We start from the raw sequence: 19,951 nt of genomic DNA, 5'->3' as shown, positions 1-19,951 counted from the left end.
AAAACAAGTAATTCTGGGCATGTATTTTGTGCAAGACAACATGCTGGGTGGTAGGAGTATGATAATAAGCAGGTATATAGGGTCCTTATTTCATATTAAGGGCTCAAATGCAAGTAAGATGTATTATAATAGCTGTGATCAATGTCTGAAGAGATGGAAGTGCTCATTACTCTGATTTGATCATTACACATTGAATGCAAGTGTTATCACTATATCCCCCAATTAATATCTTTCCCAATTAAAAAAGAAAAGAAAAAGGAGGTAAAGTGACTATTATGAGACATAGAAGGGATTTTGGAAAGACATTTGTCAAAGAGAGGCAGTGACATTGGGAAAATGAGCAAGAAAACCAAGAGAAATGTGGGACATTCCAGGAAGAAGGAATGTTGTTCAAAGGCTTCAAGGGACAGAGGGCACACAGATGCCCTTTTGAGGGACTGTAAGGAGCTGGGTGTGGTGAGAGGGCAGAGGATGAAGGGGAACGTGACTAGCAGTGAGGCAAGTCAGGCACAGGTCAGAGTCTGGAGGGCTGAGTCCAAGGGCTTGGTTTTCTCTTATGTGCAATAATTAGCCTGGATGAGGCCAGTTAGGTAGCTGTTGGGGGTTTTTGATGAGGCAGCAGTGGGTAAACCAAAGGGGTGGGCCTCAGGCATATTCTCCATTTGCCTCTGCAATCTTTTGAGATGAAATGAAGTCCAAAGAGCAAGTCTGCTATACAAATTCAACTTCACGTTTACCAGACCCTCTCCAGCCATCTTGTTATGTATCCAGTTACATTTACTCATGTTTGAGGTGTGGGTGGGGTTGTGAATAAAGCAGTAGAAATCATGATACAGGTTCAAAGATACATTTCTCATGTACTTAGTGGTGATTTGTAACTACAAGCTCTGTGTTCTTATTTATAGAACTACATTGCATGTGCTAAAAAATTATACGATGCCAAAGTAGAACGGGTGGACTTTACAAATGATGTAGAAGATACCAGAAAAAAGATTAATAAATGGATTGAAAATGAGACGCATGGTGAGTGCAATGTCTTAATTTTCTACAAGATGTGTCAGTTATATGTGAACATTGAGGACTGTCAACGTTAAAGGTAGGAGTTTCTGGCATATAAGGAATGGCTCCTGTCAATACAAAGTCATGGTTACTGTTCTTTAAAACTTCCTTAATATTTTTCTGCAATATGGTTTTGAGTAACCTTAATATTTTGAATGCTTTCTACTTTTCAGAAATCTTGGTTAGTGTAATATCTCTTTTGACTGGAAAATAAATTTGAGACAAACATATTATTATGACCTTTTTATAAACCAACAATAACCTGATGTAATCTATGGAATCAATCTCAATCTTTCACTAGTTAGAGAACAAGAACTAAGATTTGTTTACAGCACTTTTCCATGACCACAACATAGCATTTCATTCTAATAGTGCACCCCTTGTTAGGGTTGGGTTATTTTCATACCTGACTGATCCTTCTTGGTCTGGATTTTATTAAAGTGATAATGTTCTACTGTCACAGAAATATATCTTCATGTCATTGCTTTCTCTAAAGGATGTACAGTTTATCTTTCCTTTAAAAATTTGCTTTATTGGGCTGGAGATGTGGCTCAGCGGTAGCGCGCTCGCCTGGCATGCGTGCGGCCCGGGTTCGATCCTCAGCACCTCATACCAACAAAGATGTTGTGTCCGCCGAGAATTAAAAAAAAAAATAAATATTAAAAATTCTCTCTCTCTCTCTCCTCTCTCACTCTCTCTTTAAAAAAAAATTTTGCTTTATTTATCAAAATAACATATTTGACAAAGGAGTTATCTTCCAGAAAAAGTACAACTCTTTATTGGTAAATCTTTTTCACAACTAAAAATTAAATTCTATTTAATGTTTTGGTTTATTGCAAAACAAATTAGGAAATTTAGCATCATTTGTTAATCAACCGATTTTAAAGATAGTAGTTATTTCTTTACTTAAGAATTGATTTGTACTCTGAGCATTAAAACTGTATTTATTGAGTCTCTTTGCTTCAGAAATGTGAGACATATAAATTCAACACTCTTAAAGCAAAGGTTTAGCAGCATATAGTTAATCCTGGGAATAAGAATACAACGTCTCAATTTCCTTTTTGTTTGTTCATTCATCATTATATCAGTAGTGAATTACTTTGGTTCTTAGCTAGCACAAGTGAATAATAAATATAGAGGAACTATGTAATTGTTACATTTCCAATAACTGAATGGAATTCTGTGTAGTATTAAATATGTAAAGGTATCACATTGATAGTATCCTTTCCCCTTTGTCTCAGTTATGTATTTCTCTGACTTTCTCATACAAATGTGTATGTGATTATCATTTGTATAAGCATATGTCCTCAACACTTATTTGGGAAAGAAACTTCATACCCTTGCCAACACTCTAAACAACCCACCCGAGTCTTACTGCCCCTCTCTCTTCACAACACCAGAGCCATCTGTTTGAGAAGTAGATCTCATCCATCGTGACCTGCTTTTCCTTGTCGCTCAGTGAAATCTGAATGCCCCCATCATCTTCAGGACAATCCAGAATTCTTACCAGACCTTCCTTCAACCTTTCCAGCTTCTCCTTCTCCCTGACACATAGGAATGAATTAGGGTTTCTCCAAATACAATTCCCCTCCAGGATTCCATATCTTTGAATAAGCAGTCTTGCCTTATGGAAGCTCCCCTTGTCCCCTTAAAGTGCCTTCAGCTCAAGCAGACAGCCCTTTCCATGGTGATGAATCCTAACCTGCACCCCTGTAGCTCACGGATCCCACCTGTGTGCGACTGGAATGTCCCAATTGCTTGGTCTGGTTGTTAAATTCCCTGTGTTTAAACTACGGGCTGGAGGGTGGCATGGGCTATGACTTTCATGGTTTCAATTCAAGTACCCAGAATAGTGGATGGCATCTAGCAAAAATTTTATTAATGAGGAATGAGGAAAGAATAAGCCCTTTCAGCTGAATGAAGTTATTTATACTTGGAGTGCTGCAGTAGCCCAGGTGGCCCTATCAGTGCAGTAAAGGCCATTTGGTGCCTATGAACAGGGGCTCTGGGAATTGTCATCCCAGGTAGGAAATCCTATTGCCATTGCTTTCTTGTGGTGTGACTTTATATTAGTTCCTTAATCTCTCAGTGTCCCAGTTTTCTAACAGAAAGCAAATAATAATAATGCCTGCCTCATAGAAATTTTAGAAATATTCAACCAATATTGCACTTGAAGCATTTAGAAAGTGCTAGATCCATTAATTACCTATAGGTTATTACTAATAATCTTGGTTATCAGTGTAATTATTACTTGGTTGGAGAAAAACTTCATGCCTATTAATGATCTTTGAAAGCAGTTTTTACATTCACATTAAGAATTATTTTTTTCCCTCAATTTATTTTTTAAAAGGCAAAATAAAGAAGGTGTTTAGCGATGGCAGCATCAGCTCCTCTGCGGTCATGGTGCTGATAAATGCCGTGTACTTCAAGGGCCAGTGGGAGTCGGCCTTCACCAAGAATGAGACCTTAAATTGCCGGTTCAACTCTCCCAAGGTTTGTGCATCTTCTGCATTACACGGGAGGCTTTCCCCCATTATTATTTCTTTGCAGGAAATTGTGGTATTTACACAGGCAAATGGTCTGCTTTCCATTTCTTCTGCATTACCAAGCAATGCTTTATAAAGCAAATGCTAGTACAGGTTACAAAACACACTGAAGGGATCTTTGTAAACTGATATATCTTTAGACATATTCCATATTGAAACAAGTATTAAAGTATGAATTTATTTTAAGATATTCTAATTGGAAGACTATGGAAAAGGAAACACAACAAAAGTGCATGTTATTTTATGTGTTTTTAAAGTGTGGGCTCCAATACTCATTTATCATCAATAATTTTCCTGAGTCAAAGAAAGGATATATTTCTTTTTATAAAGGATAAAGTTATATTTAGTAAACTTATGCCTCTCCAAATATACCTATTTCTTTAAATAGTTATTTTTCTTTTTTTTTAACATAAAGCATCTTATTACAAAGCTTAAACATAGACGCTTGGTTCAGCATTTAGTATGTAATAGTATAGCGGAAACATCAGAAGCCTTGGAATCACCCATGTTGGGGTCCCTGCCTAGCTTTCCTGAAGCTGTGTTGGCCGAGGCAAGTGGACTGTGGTGGACCACCTCTTCCTAGGCAAAACAAAGTGATTTGTTTAGTTGATTTTCAAGATTCTTTTCAATCACTCAGCCTTTTATGTTGAAGCAGAGAAACTCAGATTTAACTCTTAAATTTAGTTTTATTCTCCAAGTGGTATTTTGGTATTTCTCTTTGGTATAGTCTGTCTGCACCTTCTTCCATTGGAAGTTATGGACCCAGAATTGCTGGGAGCTGATAGCAATTAAAGACATAATGATAGCAATTAAAGTGAATGAGTCAGGAGGAGGGAAGTAAAAGGTGATCTAAGCAGGCGCTGTGTGCAGGTATGGTAACTCCAGGGAGACTCAGGAGAGACACCAGTGCAGAGCAGAACTGGGACTAGACTGCACCCTGAGTTGGCTGCCTGGACTGCAGGCCAGGCCTGCTGTGTGTCCCCGACCTGGGGTCCTAAGTCAGAGCCTAGTGGAGCAAATTCATGGTGTGTGTGTCTCTATGAGAAGAAAGAGTTTGGCACAGATATATTTTGAAAATTGCATATGACAAAATAATAAATATAATAAATCCTAACAAAATACAGCTCTGTCTTCTAAAGATATTACCTGGATAATAGTAATATGAAGCACACTAGGGCATATTAGAACTTCAGTGACCGAGTTTCCCACTCTTTCCTCAGACTTTTCCCCAGTTGATGGTATAGTTCTATAGTAAATTGCATTTGTTTCCTCCTTTCCAACAGTTAAGGCAAAGCACAAAACATTCCTGTCTCCTGGATTTTTTTTTTTTGCTTCTAATACAGTTTTGCTTTTTAAAGTATATATATATATATATATATATATATATATATATAGAGAGAGAGAGAGAGAGAGAGAGAGAGAGAGAGAGAGAGAGAGAGAGAGAGAGACTGTGTGTTCCATCATGGACTAGGCTATGGAATCTTGATTAATGGCATTAATGTTGGTTGCACCAAATTAAAAATTGGTGAAATCAACCCTTTAGCATGTGTAATTCTTTCCCTGCCCCAGTATGGAAAATATAATGTTATGGTATGAAATCCTTGTCCCACTTATACCAAGCTCAATTATTTTGACCTGACTTCACTGCTTATATGTGTCCTTTCTAAGGATCAGACTGTAAGTCAAAAGGAGCAAATTTCCCGAGGGAGAAGAATCTTTGGTTCAAGGACAGAGAAATGACCTCCCCATGTAAAACCATTTGTCCTGAAAGGAGGTATTGTAAGAAATGTTGACAAGTTTGCAGATTATAATATCATTAGCAAAAAGACAGTCCATTACATCTCTCTGGTGTTCCTAAATCTATAAACAGCATCTTTGAAACAATAGCTATTGTGCTTCTTCAAGTGAACTTAAGGGATACTATCAAATCTTTTGCAGGAATTTTTAATTTTCCAAGACTTCATCTTTAAACTGTGTAATTTTGATAATACTAGTCCGTAGTTTATTCTGGCAAGAGAGAACATCCATAGCATTCATTTTCACTGTATTGCTATTTAGTAATTATCCATTGCCTGTTAGACTTTTCAGTTGTAACAGTAAGTGCAAAGCCAAGTTCTAGCTGCTAATACATTAGCTGACACAGTCCTCATAATCCAGTGCAGCAAGGCTTCTTGCCATCTCCATCATGTAGGTGTGGAAATGGAGATACAGGTAAGAAGTAGCTTACCCAGGTCATACAGTTGAGGCCAGAGGGTAAACTCAAAGCCTGTGCTTTTACAACTAGGATGTGCCCCAATAAAAGCAGCCTGTGAGAAAAAGTCTACAGCTTTGACCGACAAGTATAATATTTTTCATATGCACTCAACCAGTAAGTAAAGTAAGTGGGATTATGAATTACTTTTTGTGACTTGACTTGCAGTGTCCTGGGAAGCCAGTTGCCATGATGCATCAAGAGCGGAAGTTCAACTTGTCGACTATTCGGGATCCATCCATGCAGGTTCTCCAGCTCCAGTATCATGGTGGCATAAGCATGTACATTCTGCTGCCTGAGAACGACCTATCTCAAGTAAGTGACTTGTCACTTCCACTCCTGGGGAATATTAAGACCTTTAGGAAACTCTTGGTTGTGTTTTTATCCATCAATTTTAAGATTTCAGGTTAGGATGTTAGATACTTACCTATTTATTTGACAAATATTTAAGGAGTACCTACGAATGTGCCAAACACCATTACAGATGATGAGACTGAAATATCTCAGTTTATCACAACAGTGGTTGAATAGCTATAAACTTTGGACACTCTCAGATCTAGCCATGGAGTTCAAAACACATGAGCTTAGGTCTTTTTAACTCTTGGTTATGAAGAGTATTTAATGTTATGAAATTTTTGTTTGGCCAACCACCTTCAGTTGGCAGGAAATACTGGCATCAGGAGCCTTTGGGAATGAAAATGTATAGCATCAGACTGTGCTGCTGTGTCTCTGGTGCCAAGCGGTGATTAGGGATGTCACAGGAGAAACAGACCAGCACAGTGCAGGAACAGACGGTGGTGGCTGAGCAAACCAGGTGCTGTCATGTCACTCTATCTCAGATCCTGCTTTTCTTCCAGCCCTTCTTCCATTTATCCTCCGCCTGAACTTGGCTCTTTCTGTTTGTGACCTGCCATCCCAGAGGCCTTGGTTGGTCACCTCTCCCTTCCCTGCTCTCTCAATAAAAATAAATCATCGACACCATTAATTGAGTACCTCCTACATTGCAGGCCATGTGCTCTGCATTTCATTTCTACTATTTCATTTGATTCTAACAGCAACTGTGAGAATGGGAAAAGAGGCTCATGGAATTTAATTTGTCTGACAGCTGCATATGTGCAAATATATATATATATGTGTGTGTGTGCGTGTGTGTGTGTGTGTGTGTGCGCGCGCGCGCGTATGTCAACTACAGTAAAAAGTTACAAATGCAATTTAAAATATTGGCTATGTTTTGATCTGGAAAACAAGGAAAGTTCATTGTAGAATAATTGGAAAGTAGGAACAGTGTAGAAAACCCATGCGTCCATTCTCCAGTCCATCTTTTTCCTATGATTCAAAAACAAAACTTTATAGCTTTGGAAATTCAGTTTCTACATAGAAGACCCCTGAATTATTGTAATGACTTTCTTTAGTTTTTTTTTAATCTTAATATCCTTTTTAGTAAGGAACCACAGAGAAAAATGAAGATTAAAATCTAAAACATGATAATATAAAATAGTGGTACTCAGATTAATTGAACAATTCACTTGATAATCTTCATAACAATTATATTTTACCACACATAATTGTTTTACCTTAAAATATTGGCATTAGTGCAGAAAGTAGCCCATATAAAACAAAAATTGGCAGAAGAAAAAATTTGTTCTTGTACTTATTGTCTGAGATTTTTCCTATAATGATTTACCTAATAAAATGTGAATTAGATTCATAAAAATTCTCACACTACAAAAGCTCAAATACTTATATTTCTGCATAATCAGATAATGATAGGGAAGTGGGCACTTAGTAAGCTGAGAAAAAAAATTCAGTTTAGAATAAAAAATCATTATAGATTAGCCACAAACTGGAAAATTTATACACAGAAATTTCAAATGTACTAAACTTGATTATATGAATTCAATGTTCTTAATAAAAATATAAGTGAAGCTTAATGTATATGAAAAGGTATGTAAAGATTTCAGTGAATCTAAATTTGAAAAGAATGCCCGTATATGAGATTTCTAAACAATGTTCATGAAAAATCTCCCCATTCTAAATCTGGAAGAATCTATCATCAATTCTCAGTATCCAAGAGTGGGCAAAATCAATTTGTGAGTTGTCGTTTGGGGCAGCAATGGCATTGGAGGGAAGGGTGGGCTCCTGGTTGTGTAACTGAGGTTGTACACTGTGCACCCCGGGCACACCTCCTATGTCCCTTGAGATTCCATCTTCTCATGTGTTGGCCAAGAGAGTTATTGGATCCAGACCTCCCTGGGGGTGTGGATATTGGTCACCAAGCTCCCAGGGCTGCAGCTCTAGATCTTTTTATTCAAGCCACCTTGGTTTTCATTGATTTACTCCTGTAAGTTGTGCAGACATTATTATTTTCTGTCTTTTGTGAAAGGTAAATGATTAGAAAACTCTGGTTTAAATGACTGCTGAGCTCTTGTTTCAATTGGATCCTTCATCCAGCCATATTTCACTTTGGCTGTATCTGTTCCTATGTGGGCAGAGAAGAGAGAAGACTGGAAGTGCTTGCAAGTCAGGGCCTCATCATAGTGGAGAAATTAAACATGGGGTTTATTTTTTAAAAAGTACTTGAACTATCATTTAAATCACATTTCCTTTCCAGGCTCCTCCAGTTCCCATTCATATACCTAAATACACAAATTCAAGAGGGGGTAATAATGGAAAACCGTTTGTCTTGGCAGCTATTGCATCATATTTTCTGAACCATAAGATTCTAAATGACACTTACAATATTCCTACAGGTTGAGAACAAACTGTCCTTTCGGAATCTAATGAAGTGGACCAATCCAAGAAAAATGACCTCTCAGTATGTGGAGGTGTTTCTTCCGAAGTTCAAGATAGAGAAGAACTATGAAATGAAAGGGCATTTGAGCTCCCTGGGGCTGAAGGATATCTTTGATGAGTCCAGAGCTGATCTCTCTGGAATAGCTTCAGGAGGTCGCCTCTATATATCAAAGCTAATGCACAAGTCCTACATAGAGGTCACCGAGGAGGGCTCGGAGGCAACTGCTGCCACAGGAAATAACATTGTGGAAAAGCAGCTTCCTGACTCGACGGTGTTTAGAGCTGATCACCCCTTCCTGTTTGTCATCAGGAAGAATGACATCATCTTATTTGGTGGCAAAGTTGCTTGCCCTTGAATACCTATTGGTTCCTAGTATAATCGTCCCTCTGACATCAATGATAATGCCCTCTGTAAATAGATTTGCTGAGTTGGAATCGTGTGGTGCTTTAACTTTATTTCTTCCTAACATGGGCCAGCAGATAATTTTGGTGACCCAACCCCTCTCAGATGCCTGGTTGGTTGTCTTGATCCCTGAGCTTAGCCTTTCTACTTCCATCTGGTCCCTGGTTTCTGATTTCATGGGCTTTCCACCCACACTCATTTCTGCCATTCTCCTCTATAGCCTATCTGGGGATGATGGAGCTTGCTTACAGGCAGTGAGGAGGTAGGAGCAGCACTAGGAATCCTTTTTGAAACTCTAGACACTGCAGATTTTCTAGCTTGGTTCTGAATGATCTGGGAACTAAGCCTGGTGCTTTCTAGAAATCAGTGTGAAGGAAAGCTTCCTGGCTGACCTTAGAAGACATGAAAGCTGACTTTAATGCATTTGATTTTCTCTCGGTGTCTAGTCTATATGCTAAAAAACTGTGGAATTGGGATTGGGGATCAAAAAAATATTTCATTAATGATTTTAAGTTGTCACCTTTGGGCTTTCCTTAATAGACTTAATATGTATGTACATAGTTTTTCAGATATTAAGCACCTTCACCTGTTGGTTCATATGTTGTAAAGTTCACACGTTTTCCCTTTATTTATCAAAATAAAGAAAATACCACATCTGTATAGTGTGATTGTTTTCCTCTAACCAGTTGTGACACTATCAGAACTTTCTTTTTTTTTTTCCTAGCCCAAACAAAAATTCTATGAAAGGAAAAAAAAAAGTTTTTTTTTTTGTAAAATAAGTCTGATTTGGTTAATTTCACTAATTTATGACACATAAAGTCACTTTCACAATTCTACAGACTGATGAGCTAATCATAAGTACTAGTATTTAAATTCATGAGAAAATGATTCATAAATATGACTATAAGCCGTATGTTTTTAGAGCTGATCACCCCTTCCTGTTTGTCATCAGGAAGAGTGACATCATCTTATTTGATGGCAAAGCTGCTTGCCCTTGAATATCCAATTGGTTTCTAGTATAATCGTGCCTGTGACATCAAAGATATGCCCTATGTAAATACATAAAGTGACTTCACAAATAGATTAATAATGAGTTGAACCCAGTAGACCAGGCTGAACTTATTTAACAGCTGATAGATAAGGCCAGCTGATTGCATTGTGTTTTTACTGCATAATACTGTCACCTGATTAGAAACTAATAAATCAGAGTAGCCTGCTGCACAGCACTGTGGTGCTCAGTGCCAGGCCTGGCAGATACTTGAGTTTCAACAGATGTTGTGGAATCCATGAATATGGCCTAAATGTGACATGAGATCCTTGTTCTGACTTTTCGACATGTTCGGTCTGTGTTTGTGTACACGTGTATTTGCATATGTGTGTGTATGTGTGAGGCTAGATTATAAAGCCTTAGAGGGAAGAGAAGAGCATATGGAAAGGATGGATTCCACATTTTCAATAAACACATTTCCTTATGGCTCCAAGAAGGAAACAAAATCAAACAGATTGCAAATGCAGACTCTGGTTGGCCGGATAGCAGGCTCGATTGCCAGTACTCCTCCCAGCTCCACCAGGGGCTCCTTGGAAACTCTGCGCTCTGCTGCTCACAAGCGAAGGCTGTGTAAAGGCCTGAGCTCTGAGGCGGGCAATGAGCAGGGTGGATCTGTTTCTGCAACGGGAAGAAGTGATTTTCACTGGTTTTTCAAAGCAGAGGGGAAACATCCCCCCATCACCTTCACCACCATCATCTTCACCATCCTAAGACAGGTTCACAGACCCAGTCCCAATTGTCATCATACTCCTGTAAAGTGGAAATTATTATAATTGTGATTGTTGTTCCCGCTTTATAAGAAAAATGAAGGTCAGAGCAGTTGGCAACTGCCCCAATTCATGTGTGCTGTTTTCCTCAGAACACGCAGCTTGAATTTCATTCCAAGTCTTGCCTGTGCCTGGGCTGAGCTCAGAGTCCTCTCTCATGCCCCAGCACCTCACTCCTCCCTTGGCATGTGCCTATGACGGACAAGCGCCTCTGATGACCTCAGGCTTTCCTGGGACACTACACCTCTTACAAGTTTGATGGAGTCCATAATTACTTTGTGTTCTTTGGGTCATTTGCAATTTAGGTGATTTCACTTGGCTAGGTATTATTTATAATAACAAACTTTCTGAGACTTTATATAATAATGGTGATAACAGTAATAAATTTAATAATAAGATCTCTGAATTATTAACTCTTTGAGAGAAGGGACAGTTATCTTAAGTTTCCTTTATAATTCCTCTCTAGCATATTCTATAGTCCTAATGACTGAAGATTCTACTCATTGATGTTTCTAGAAATGTATCCACTTATTTTAGGTTTTCCAGTTTATTGGAATATAGGTTTTCAAAATAGTCCCTAATAATCCCATGGATTTCTGTGATATCTGTGGTGATCTTTCCTTTTTCATCTCAAAATTTATTAATTTAGGTCTTCCTCTTTTTTTTTGAGTGTTTTTCCTTCTGGGCTAAGGGTTTTTCAATTTATTTTCAAAGAACCAATTCTTCATTTCATTTATCCTTTGTATTTTTTTATTCTCTATTAACTTCAGCTTTGAAATTAGTTTGCTCTTGTTTTTCATGTATCTCAAAATGAATCATTTGCTTATTTAGGATATTTCTGGTTTCCTTCCTTCCCTCCTCCCTTTCTTTCTTTCCTTTCTTTCTTTTTTCCTTTCTCTTGTTTTGTAAACCAGAGTTTGAATGCAGGCGTGCTTACCCACTGAGCAACATCCCCAGCCCTTTTTATTTTTATGTTTTAAATTTTGTGACAGGGTCTCACTAAGTTGCTTGGGCCCTCAGTAAGCTGTTGAGGCTGGCTTTGATCTTGTGGCCTTCCTCAGCCTCCTGAGCTGTTGGGATTACAGGTGTGCACCACTGTGCCCGGCTCCTAGATTCCTTTTATAAGCACTCATAACTATAAACTTTCTTCTTAGTGTACCAGAGGTTCTAATACCTTATGTCACTATGATCATTTGATTCTAAGTATTTTTTAGTTTTTTCCTTGCTTTTGACCACCCATTCATTACTTCAAATTGCATTGTTCAATGCTTTGTGTTTATATAGTTTGGTGTTGGTTTCTGATTTAATTTCATCATGATCAAATAAAATGCAAGGAATTGCATTGATTTTTCTATATTTGCTAGGAGTTGCTTTGCAACCAAAAATATGGTCTATTCTGAAGAAAGTTTTCATTAGCTACTGGAAAGAAAATTAATTAATCTTTTGTTGCGTGAAATATTCTATAGACATCCGTGAAGTCCATTTGATTTATAATATTAAGTCTAAAGAGTTATTCCACCTATCAACATTGAGTGAATTCGACATGCCTCTATTGGTGAGAGGCATGTCGAATTCACTCAGTATTATTCTAATGGGGTCTGTCTGAGTCTTTGAGCAGTGTTGGTTTTATATAATTAGGTGGACTGACATTTGGGGTATAAATATTTATTATCATTATATCTTCTTGTTTGATTGTACACTTTACTAGTAAAAAAATGACTTTTGTCCCTTCTGATTAATTTTGGTTTGAAGTCTGCTTTGTTGAGTATGGAATAGATACTCGTGTTTTATTTCTGGGCTCTATTTGCATGGTATATCAATTTCTCTCACTTTCAGCCTGTGGTTGTTCTGCCCCTAAGGTGAGTCTCTTGCAAACACCATATAGTTGAATCTGTTTTTAATCCATTCTTCCAGCCTATGTCTTTGAGAGTTGAAGTCAATAAATTCAAAGTTATCAGTTATCAGAGAGAGAGAGATGTTTATTAGTCCTGATATTTTGTTTTATTTCTAATGTTTATTTGGTCCTGTTTCTCATTTGCTTAGATACTCTTCAAATAAGATCTGTCCATTTGTGGGCTCTGGAGTTTGTTTTTGATTTCTTCTATGTGTATTATTTTTTTAACATATTTTCTATAGTGTCAGCTTCATAGAAATTGTTTAAGTTTCTGCTTATCTTTGAAGTTTTAATTTTTTTTGATTCTAAAAGATTACTTTGCTGAATATAGCAATATTGGTTGAAAGTTATTTTCTTCCAGGGCTTGAAATTCATCATTTCAAGCACTAATGGATTTCAGAGTTTGTGCTGAGAAATCAGACATGATTCTGATTTTCTTGCCTCTAAATGTGACCTGACATTTTTCCTCTTGAAGTTTTAAAAATTCTATCATTTTTCTGTATGTTAATTATGATTATATATTCAATTATATGAATTAAATTATAATGTGTTGTGGAAAGGATCTTTTTGACCTTGTCTGTTTGGGATTCTGAATGTTCCTGTATTTGGATGTCATTTCATTCTCAAGATTTGGAAATTTCTCTGTTGTTATTTCCCTAAAGAGGTTATCCATGCCATTAGCCTACATTTTATAATTTTCTTCAATTTTACCTATTCTCAAATTTGTTCTCTTAATTTTATCTTAGAGTTCTTGTATATTTTGGTCATTGTTACTTATTTCATTTTCTTTAATACTGTCTGTTCAAGATTGGCTACATTGTCTTCCAACTCTAAGATTCTGTCTTTACCCTGGTATAGTCTATTAAACAGACTTTCAACTGAACAATTTATTTGATTTATTTGGTTTTTCATTTCCAAGATTTTTTTTGGTTCTTTTTCAATATTGATATTTCCTTATTGATTTTCTCATGCATATCCTATACTGACTTCCCTAATTTATTTGGTTGTTTTTCTGTATTTCTTGGAATTCGTTGATCATTTTATAATAATTCTTTATTTGGTATTTAATACACTTATGTATCTTTGGAATCCATTGCTGGTGAACTTTAGTAGGTGTTGTGTTACCTTGTTTTTTTCATATTTCTTGTATTACTTTGTTGTGTTTTATGCTGGGGGCCTTTTTAGGGCACAGTCTTCTCCTGACAAAGTGTTCTGGAATATCAGGGTATTGTGAACTTTTAAGTATATTTCCAAATAAGTTTGTAGTACAGTTTACCTGCTAGTTCGTTGATGATGATTAGTGTGTTTGATACAGTGTGCATTATGTCATAGCTTGAGGATCCTTACTTTCCTGTAGGTCTCAAAATTGTGAGGTATTTCTTGTAGATTTGGCAATTGTGTTGTATACAGAAGGGTATATGTGGTACACTCTCTGTGTTTGCTTTTCTTTACATAAAACCTCTGTATATTCTAGCAGGTATGGGCATGAAATAGATTGAGACCCCTTGTAGGAATCCATAGACTTTGTATTAACTATATGCTTTTGTTGTAGGAGTGGATGCCCACGTGTGAGATCTGAGGGCCCCACTTACCCATTTCTACTTGGGGACTAGTCATTTATTTGGGGGGTTTTCTCTTACATTCTTTGTATTAAAGTATTATTGAAGTTTTAGCATGATTAGTTTGTGTGTGGGGCAAAGTGCATGGACTCTTGGCTGGATTTAGCTCATCAGCAAAACCTGAAGTGTTCCAGTAGATTCCTACCACCTCGAAAAAAATGTGGAAATAATATCAACAACTTCAGAAAATAATGTACATGATTAAAGTAAATACCTGGTGCTCACTCTGATATTGACAACACTGATTACCCCAAAACATAATTGGTGGGATCAGCAATTGCCAACAGCTAAAACAAAAAATTTTCATGAATTATATCTGACATTAAAGTAAACAACAGATATAAATGCTGCCATCTACAGTACTAATATCTATTAAAGCATGAATTATGATGGCAGGATTATATAAACCTAACAGTTCTAAAAGATGATAATACTATTTATTAAAAGAAAATAAAATGTGATAGGAAGGTAAAATGAAGTTCAAAATATTCAAAATATAAACAGAGAGAATGCATAGAAGATATTATAAATGACAGCTATAAATGAGGATGACAAATAAATTAAAGAAACAAAATAAGTAGGGGGGAGAGAGGGAGAGAAGGAGAGAGTGAGAGAGGGAGGGAGAGAGAGAGTGTGAATGCAAGAGAATTGGCTATTGGAGAGGAAAGATGAGAAAAAAATAAAAGAGACAAACAAAAACAAAGTAAACAAATTAAAAACTCTAAATCTCAAAAGGCAAAACAAAGAAAAATAACATTAAAATGCTAAAAATGAGAAAAAGAAATAAACACACACACACACACACACACACACACACACACACATAAAGTATGAACCAATCAGTACAGCAAGAAACCATCCCTCAATAAATAAATATATAAAAAGAAAAATTCATCATAAAAAATAAAAAATTGTATCCGTGGCTGTGGTCAAAACTATCCATGAGGATGGTTGGTTAGTCCTGTGGGCCTTACTGTTCTTCCCATTTCTTGTTGGGTATGAACCCCTTAGGGAAAGTACGGGATGGAGGTTGTTAAACTCTTCTTTTAGTGCTGCTCACAGAGCTGCCAGCTGAAGTGTCCTGAATGAAACTGATTGACATCAGCTTGTGTTCTCACTAGCATGAGGCAGTATGGAGTGGGAAGTACTGTGGGTTGGAGTTTTGTCCAGACAGACCAGATCAATGCATTCCCAGGGTGGGGCTGCTGCAGGGTTCTAAGTGGGAAGTTCAGGGGCTGAGGCTTAGGTCTAATTAGGCCTTGGGGACTTTCTTGAGTGATATTTGCTCTGGGGAAATTAGATCAATGCATCCCCAAGTTTGGGCAGAGGATGATTCCTGATGGAAGTTTGGATCTCAGGAAACTCCCAAGAATTTTACGCATAGAACAAGGGAGCCAACCCTCCACACACTCCATTGCTCATGAGTACACCCTTGCCGGGTTCCATCCCTGAGTGTTTTCACACCCACCTATTCAATGCCCAATCCTCTTCAGCTGGGCTTGTGAGAGACCAGCTCAGAGGCTCAAAGGGAAAGTGAGTTGAATGCCCCTCCATATCTCCACCTTGCATCCCCTGGGTACAAGCTTCTCTGTGCCTGTTTCATTCATTCTGCGAGGAACACCCTTGGCCACGTGACAGGTGCTTACTGGGACAATGTGGCCACATTTTCTATGATTTCTTGGGCTTCCACAGAAGCAAGCTGTAGCATGGCCTCAGCTCCAAGCCTCAGCTCTCTGCTTGCCAGTTAAGAAACAGCACTTTTCAAACTCCAGTTCACTGTCCAGGCTCTGCATCCCGTAAATTCAGGCTGCTTTCTGTTTCACAGGCTTTTCCATTCCAAATGTGTCCCTTGTGTTTCCCTCTGTGTATCATCCCTTCCCTTTCCGGTGAACTGGAGTCACTGCTGCTGCAGCCAACTTGGCTCCAACTCGCTTTTTTTTTTTTTCTTGTCTTTCATGCAATGCAGGCAACTTTCCGAGTCTCTAAGAGTCTCTGACACTAACTTTCAGTGAATTCTCTCTTTCACCCATATCACTGAGAAGTGGTGTTCCTGCTGCTTGAATCCCAATTCATGGAGCAACTGGAAATGCAGCCTTCCTCTAATCCGCCATCTTGAATCTTCAAAGGTGTGGTAGTTTAAGGAACAGAGGGTAAAACGAAAGCAAAGATTCTCAGGGAATCCAGATGAAATTAATTAAGTCAACCAGGATATTTGCTATCAACATACAGATAAATATTTCTGCTAGTGGATTGAACAAAAGCATACAAAATTATCCTGCATATAAATTTCCTGTGTGTACCGAACAATTCCAGGGAACGAATCCTTGCTAGTCTATGTACTGTGTTAAATGACTTACCTATTGCTTCATTTCTCCTTTTGTAAAAAATTAGTCAACTAGGCTATATCAGTGTTTTTCAACTATGGAATGGTATCTCTTAATGGGTTATACAAACAATTTAGTGAATTTCTATCAGTATTTATTTAAGAAATGGGTCTCTGAGCCTTTTACTTCTGTGTTGACTTGAAGAGTTGTAGCTTTCCAATCAAGTGATATAATTTCCAATTCCTATGAATATCAACGAGGCAGCCACACAAATTGCTTAAGGTGGCTCTCCCTTGTGTAGGAGTTTTTAAAGCTGTTTTACTGGAACCACACCCCTGGCTGGGATGTTTCCTGCTGGGAGTTTGGATATTGGCATAACATGACATAAAATAAATATTCCAGAAGCAAGGAGTATGAGTTTCCTATTAATATTCTCACCAAACCCTGCAACCACACACTTTCCTTAAACAATTTTTATTTATTTATTTACTTGTTTAATTTGTGGTACTGGGGATGGTACTCAGGGGTGCTCTATCACTGAGTTATATCCTCACTTTTTATTTTATTTTATTTTTATTTTGAGAAAAGGTCACACTAAGTTTCCCAGCCTGTCCTTGAACTTGTGATCCTTCTGTCTCAGCTTCCTGAGTTGCTGGGATTACAGGTGTGCAGGACAACACCTGGCACTTTTGTGTACTTTTGCAAGACTTGGTGAGGTCAAATGGGTATTGGGCTCAAAACTATTACATTGCCCTCTTTGTCATTAGCCTGACCTAGTGAGCTAAAGTGAGCTAAGAGTAACAGCAATAGTAACACTGTTCACTGCTACCCTTGACGACCCACTATAGACAGGGACTGTCCTGGGAACTCTACAAACATGGCTTCATTTCACCAGCACACTAGTTCTTAAAGAAGCTGGTATTTAACCACCATCACAGAAGAGTAAACAAAGGCCAGGAGAACTTAAGATACTGGTCCCAAAGTTAGAGTGTGGCAGAGCTGAAAATGCTTTTGATTCCAATATCTACATTGTTTTTGCTTCCAACAAGCCCCTCATGGAGCATTCAGACTGGTAGGTAGAAGTGGTGCTTGCCTTAATTTGAAGTAAAGGTCTAAATGATGGAATTTCGGCCTGTTGGTGGTGGTATTGGTGTCTGTGTGTTCTGTTCCCCAGGTGCAGGAGTGGGCTAAGTGCAGCAAATGCACAGTTCTGTTTTGATACCTTCTAAGAAATGAGCGATGATCGTTGTCTATGGTCTGAGAAGCACTTCTTTTCTCCCTTAGCTCTCCTATATGCACTAGCTGTGGTGTTCTTTGGGGCCAGAGGTGACAGTGCATCTCAGATGGAAAAGGTACATCACAAGTACACTTACATCCATGTCTAGAAGACAATCAAGTGATGATTGCAGTTTCATTACAGAGCTTTCATAGGCACCCAACTCTGTGAACGTGAGAGGATGCCTACTTTCATGGAAGGGTTTCTAGAAAATCACCTTCTTTATAAAGAGATATAAGAGGTAAGGGTTCCCATAGTTCTGTCCTGAGGATCAGGGAAAGAAGGGACATAGCAGAACACTGAGCAGATAGACGCACTCAGTGAGGTCAACCTGACCATGGGAATTAGAAGTCTTACTCCACCCAACCCTATGCATTCTTAACTTCCCAGAGCCTTCTTTCCATAGGTCAGCATCCCAAAATGCTTTCCAAATTCAGGAACTTTTAGCATCCTACCGATTGTTTCTATGTGTCCTATTTGCTCAAAACACACTGCTGTGCTAAGTGAACTAAATGTAATATTTTAAGATACAAATAGATAACTTGCTCAAGATTGTGCTAAATTGACTCTTGTGCATAGCAGATGCCTCCAGCACCCAACACTCATGGAGCCTTTCAAAAGCTGTTTTGATTGTTGACTGTTGAATAAATAAATGACTATGGATCACATAAAGGGCTTTAAAAAAAAAACAAGTCCTCTTCCCTCAAGGAGTTTATAATCCAGGGGAAGAATTTGTATTCTACACAATTGCATTTTCAAGGGAATCACGAGTGCTTTAACTTAACTGAGAACTGCAAATGAGTGCAAGAAGTTTTTTTTTTTCTTTTCTTTTTTTTTTTTAAGTAGGGATCTTTCAACATTGTCCATCTCCCTGCTTAGGTGAGAGGGAATGATTAACAAATGGAACAAAGTTTCTCCTGATTAATTTGGAATTAATTTAAAAGGCTAGAATTTAAAATTTTTAAGCATGAGAAAAAATTAAATGTAAAAGCTCCTGTGTTCTATTTGCTTCTTTGTCCATGCATTGTGAGAGTAGCTTCCAAGTGACGTACCTGGAGTAGGTGTTTCATAAACACACACTTGTGGAGATGGAGATGTAGTGGGAACATGGAAGCTGTGGGAATCTCTACAAGTTGTTTTGGGATGTGGCTGGGGTGGAGGCACTCCTCCTTCACCCCCTCTCTTCAACGTGAGAGAGCATCTGGTGGCTCCATCTACCCATGTGCCTGCTTCAGGTTGTGCACCCAGGGAGATGGCATGTCCCATAGGGCTGCAGACACAAGGCAGGCAGTGAGAGTTTGGACTGGAAATAATTCTTTGTCTCACTGACAGCCAAGCAACCTTAGTTATAGGAGAGCCAAAAAATTCAACAATTACCTTCATTGCTTTCCACATACAATGGAGATAGATCCTTGTATTTTCATCTTGTTAATGCATGTCTTCAAAGACTGAACAGAATGCTGAGAGTTCCAGGTTGAATCATTGTTTTTTCTTTTGATTGTTGTGGTTATAACGAAGGAAGTGACACCAAGAGTAGCATTCATGCCATCCCTAGATTATGAAGCTCTAGGACCTCTTGTGTTACAGAAGACCATTAGACAATCTCAGAAATAGAAAAACTCATGCAATTCAAACCGTCCATGCTTGAATCTCCACTGTAGCTCAGCAGGCAAGAGTTTGTTCAGCTTGTCTGAAGTTCTTCAAAAAGGCAGAACTTAAGGTCACAAAGGAGCCCATTAATAAGCATCCAGACAATTCTAAATGTTAAAAAGTTCTTCCTTGACTTGAGCTGAAATCTACCTTTTAATAATCATTGCTCCATTATAATTTTTCTCTTCATAAAATACGCATGCACAAAAAATAGTTCTTCCATTTTTTTAAAGAAAGTATTTTTCTTTAGTTGTTGATGGAGACAATGACTTTCTTTTATTTATTTATTTTTATGTGGTGTTGAGGACCAAATCCAGTGTC

At 37.9% G+C, this 19,951-nt stretch overlaps 1 protein-coding gene across 2 annotated transcripts in view; it reads left to right on the top strand.

The window, feature by feature from the left end:
* The window catches only part of Serpinb7 (serpin family B member 7), a 52,133-nt gene extending 42,421 nt beyond the window's left edge, over nucleotides 1-9,712 (top strand). For both annotated transcript variants that reach the window (XM_078029913.1, XM_078029912.1), the window contains exons 5-8: nucleotides 906-1,023; nucleotides 3,410-3,552; nucleotides 6,025-6,171; nucleotides 8,607-9,712. In XM_078029913.1, the coding sequence (XP_077886039.1) occupies nucleotides 906-1,023; nucleotides 3,410-3,552; nucleotides 6,025-6,171; nucleotides 8,607-9,005 (807 nt within the window). In that variant the 3' untranslated portion in view covers nucleotides 9,006-9,712. The remainder of the gene's footprint in view (nucleotides 1-905; nucleotides 1,024-3,409; nucleotides 3,553-6,024; nucleotides 6,172-8,606) is intronic.
* The last annotated feature ends 10,239 nt before the right edge of the window (nucleotides 9,713-19,951 follow it).

Source organism: Ictidomys tridecemlineatus, chromosome 13, assembly GCF_052094955.1.
Source record: "Ictidomys tridecemlineatus isolate mIctTri1 chromosome 13, mIctTri1.hap1, whole genome shotgun sequence".
Lineage (NCBI taxonomy): Eukaryota > Metazoa > Chordata > Mammalia > Rodentia > Sciuridae > Ictidomys > Ictidomys tridecemlineatus.
The sequence above is the reverse complement of the archived record's forward strand: the minus strand, read 5'-3'. Positions and strand labels throughout refer to the sequence as shown.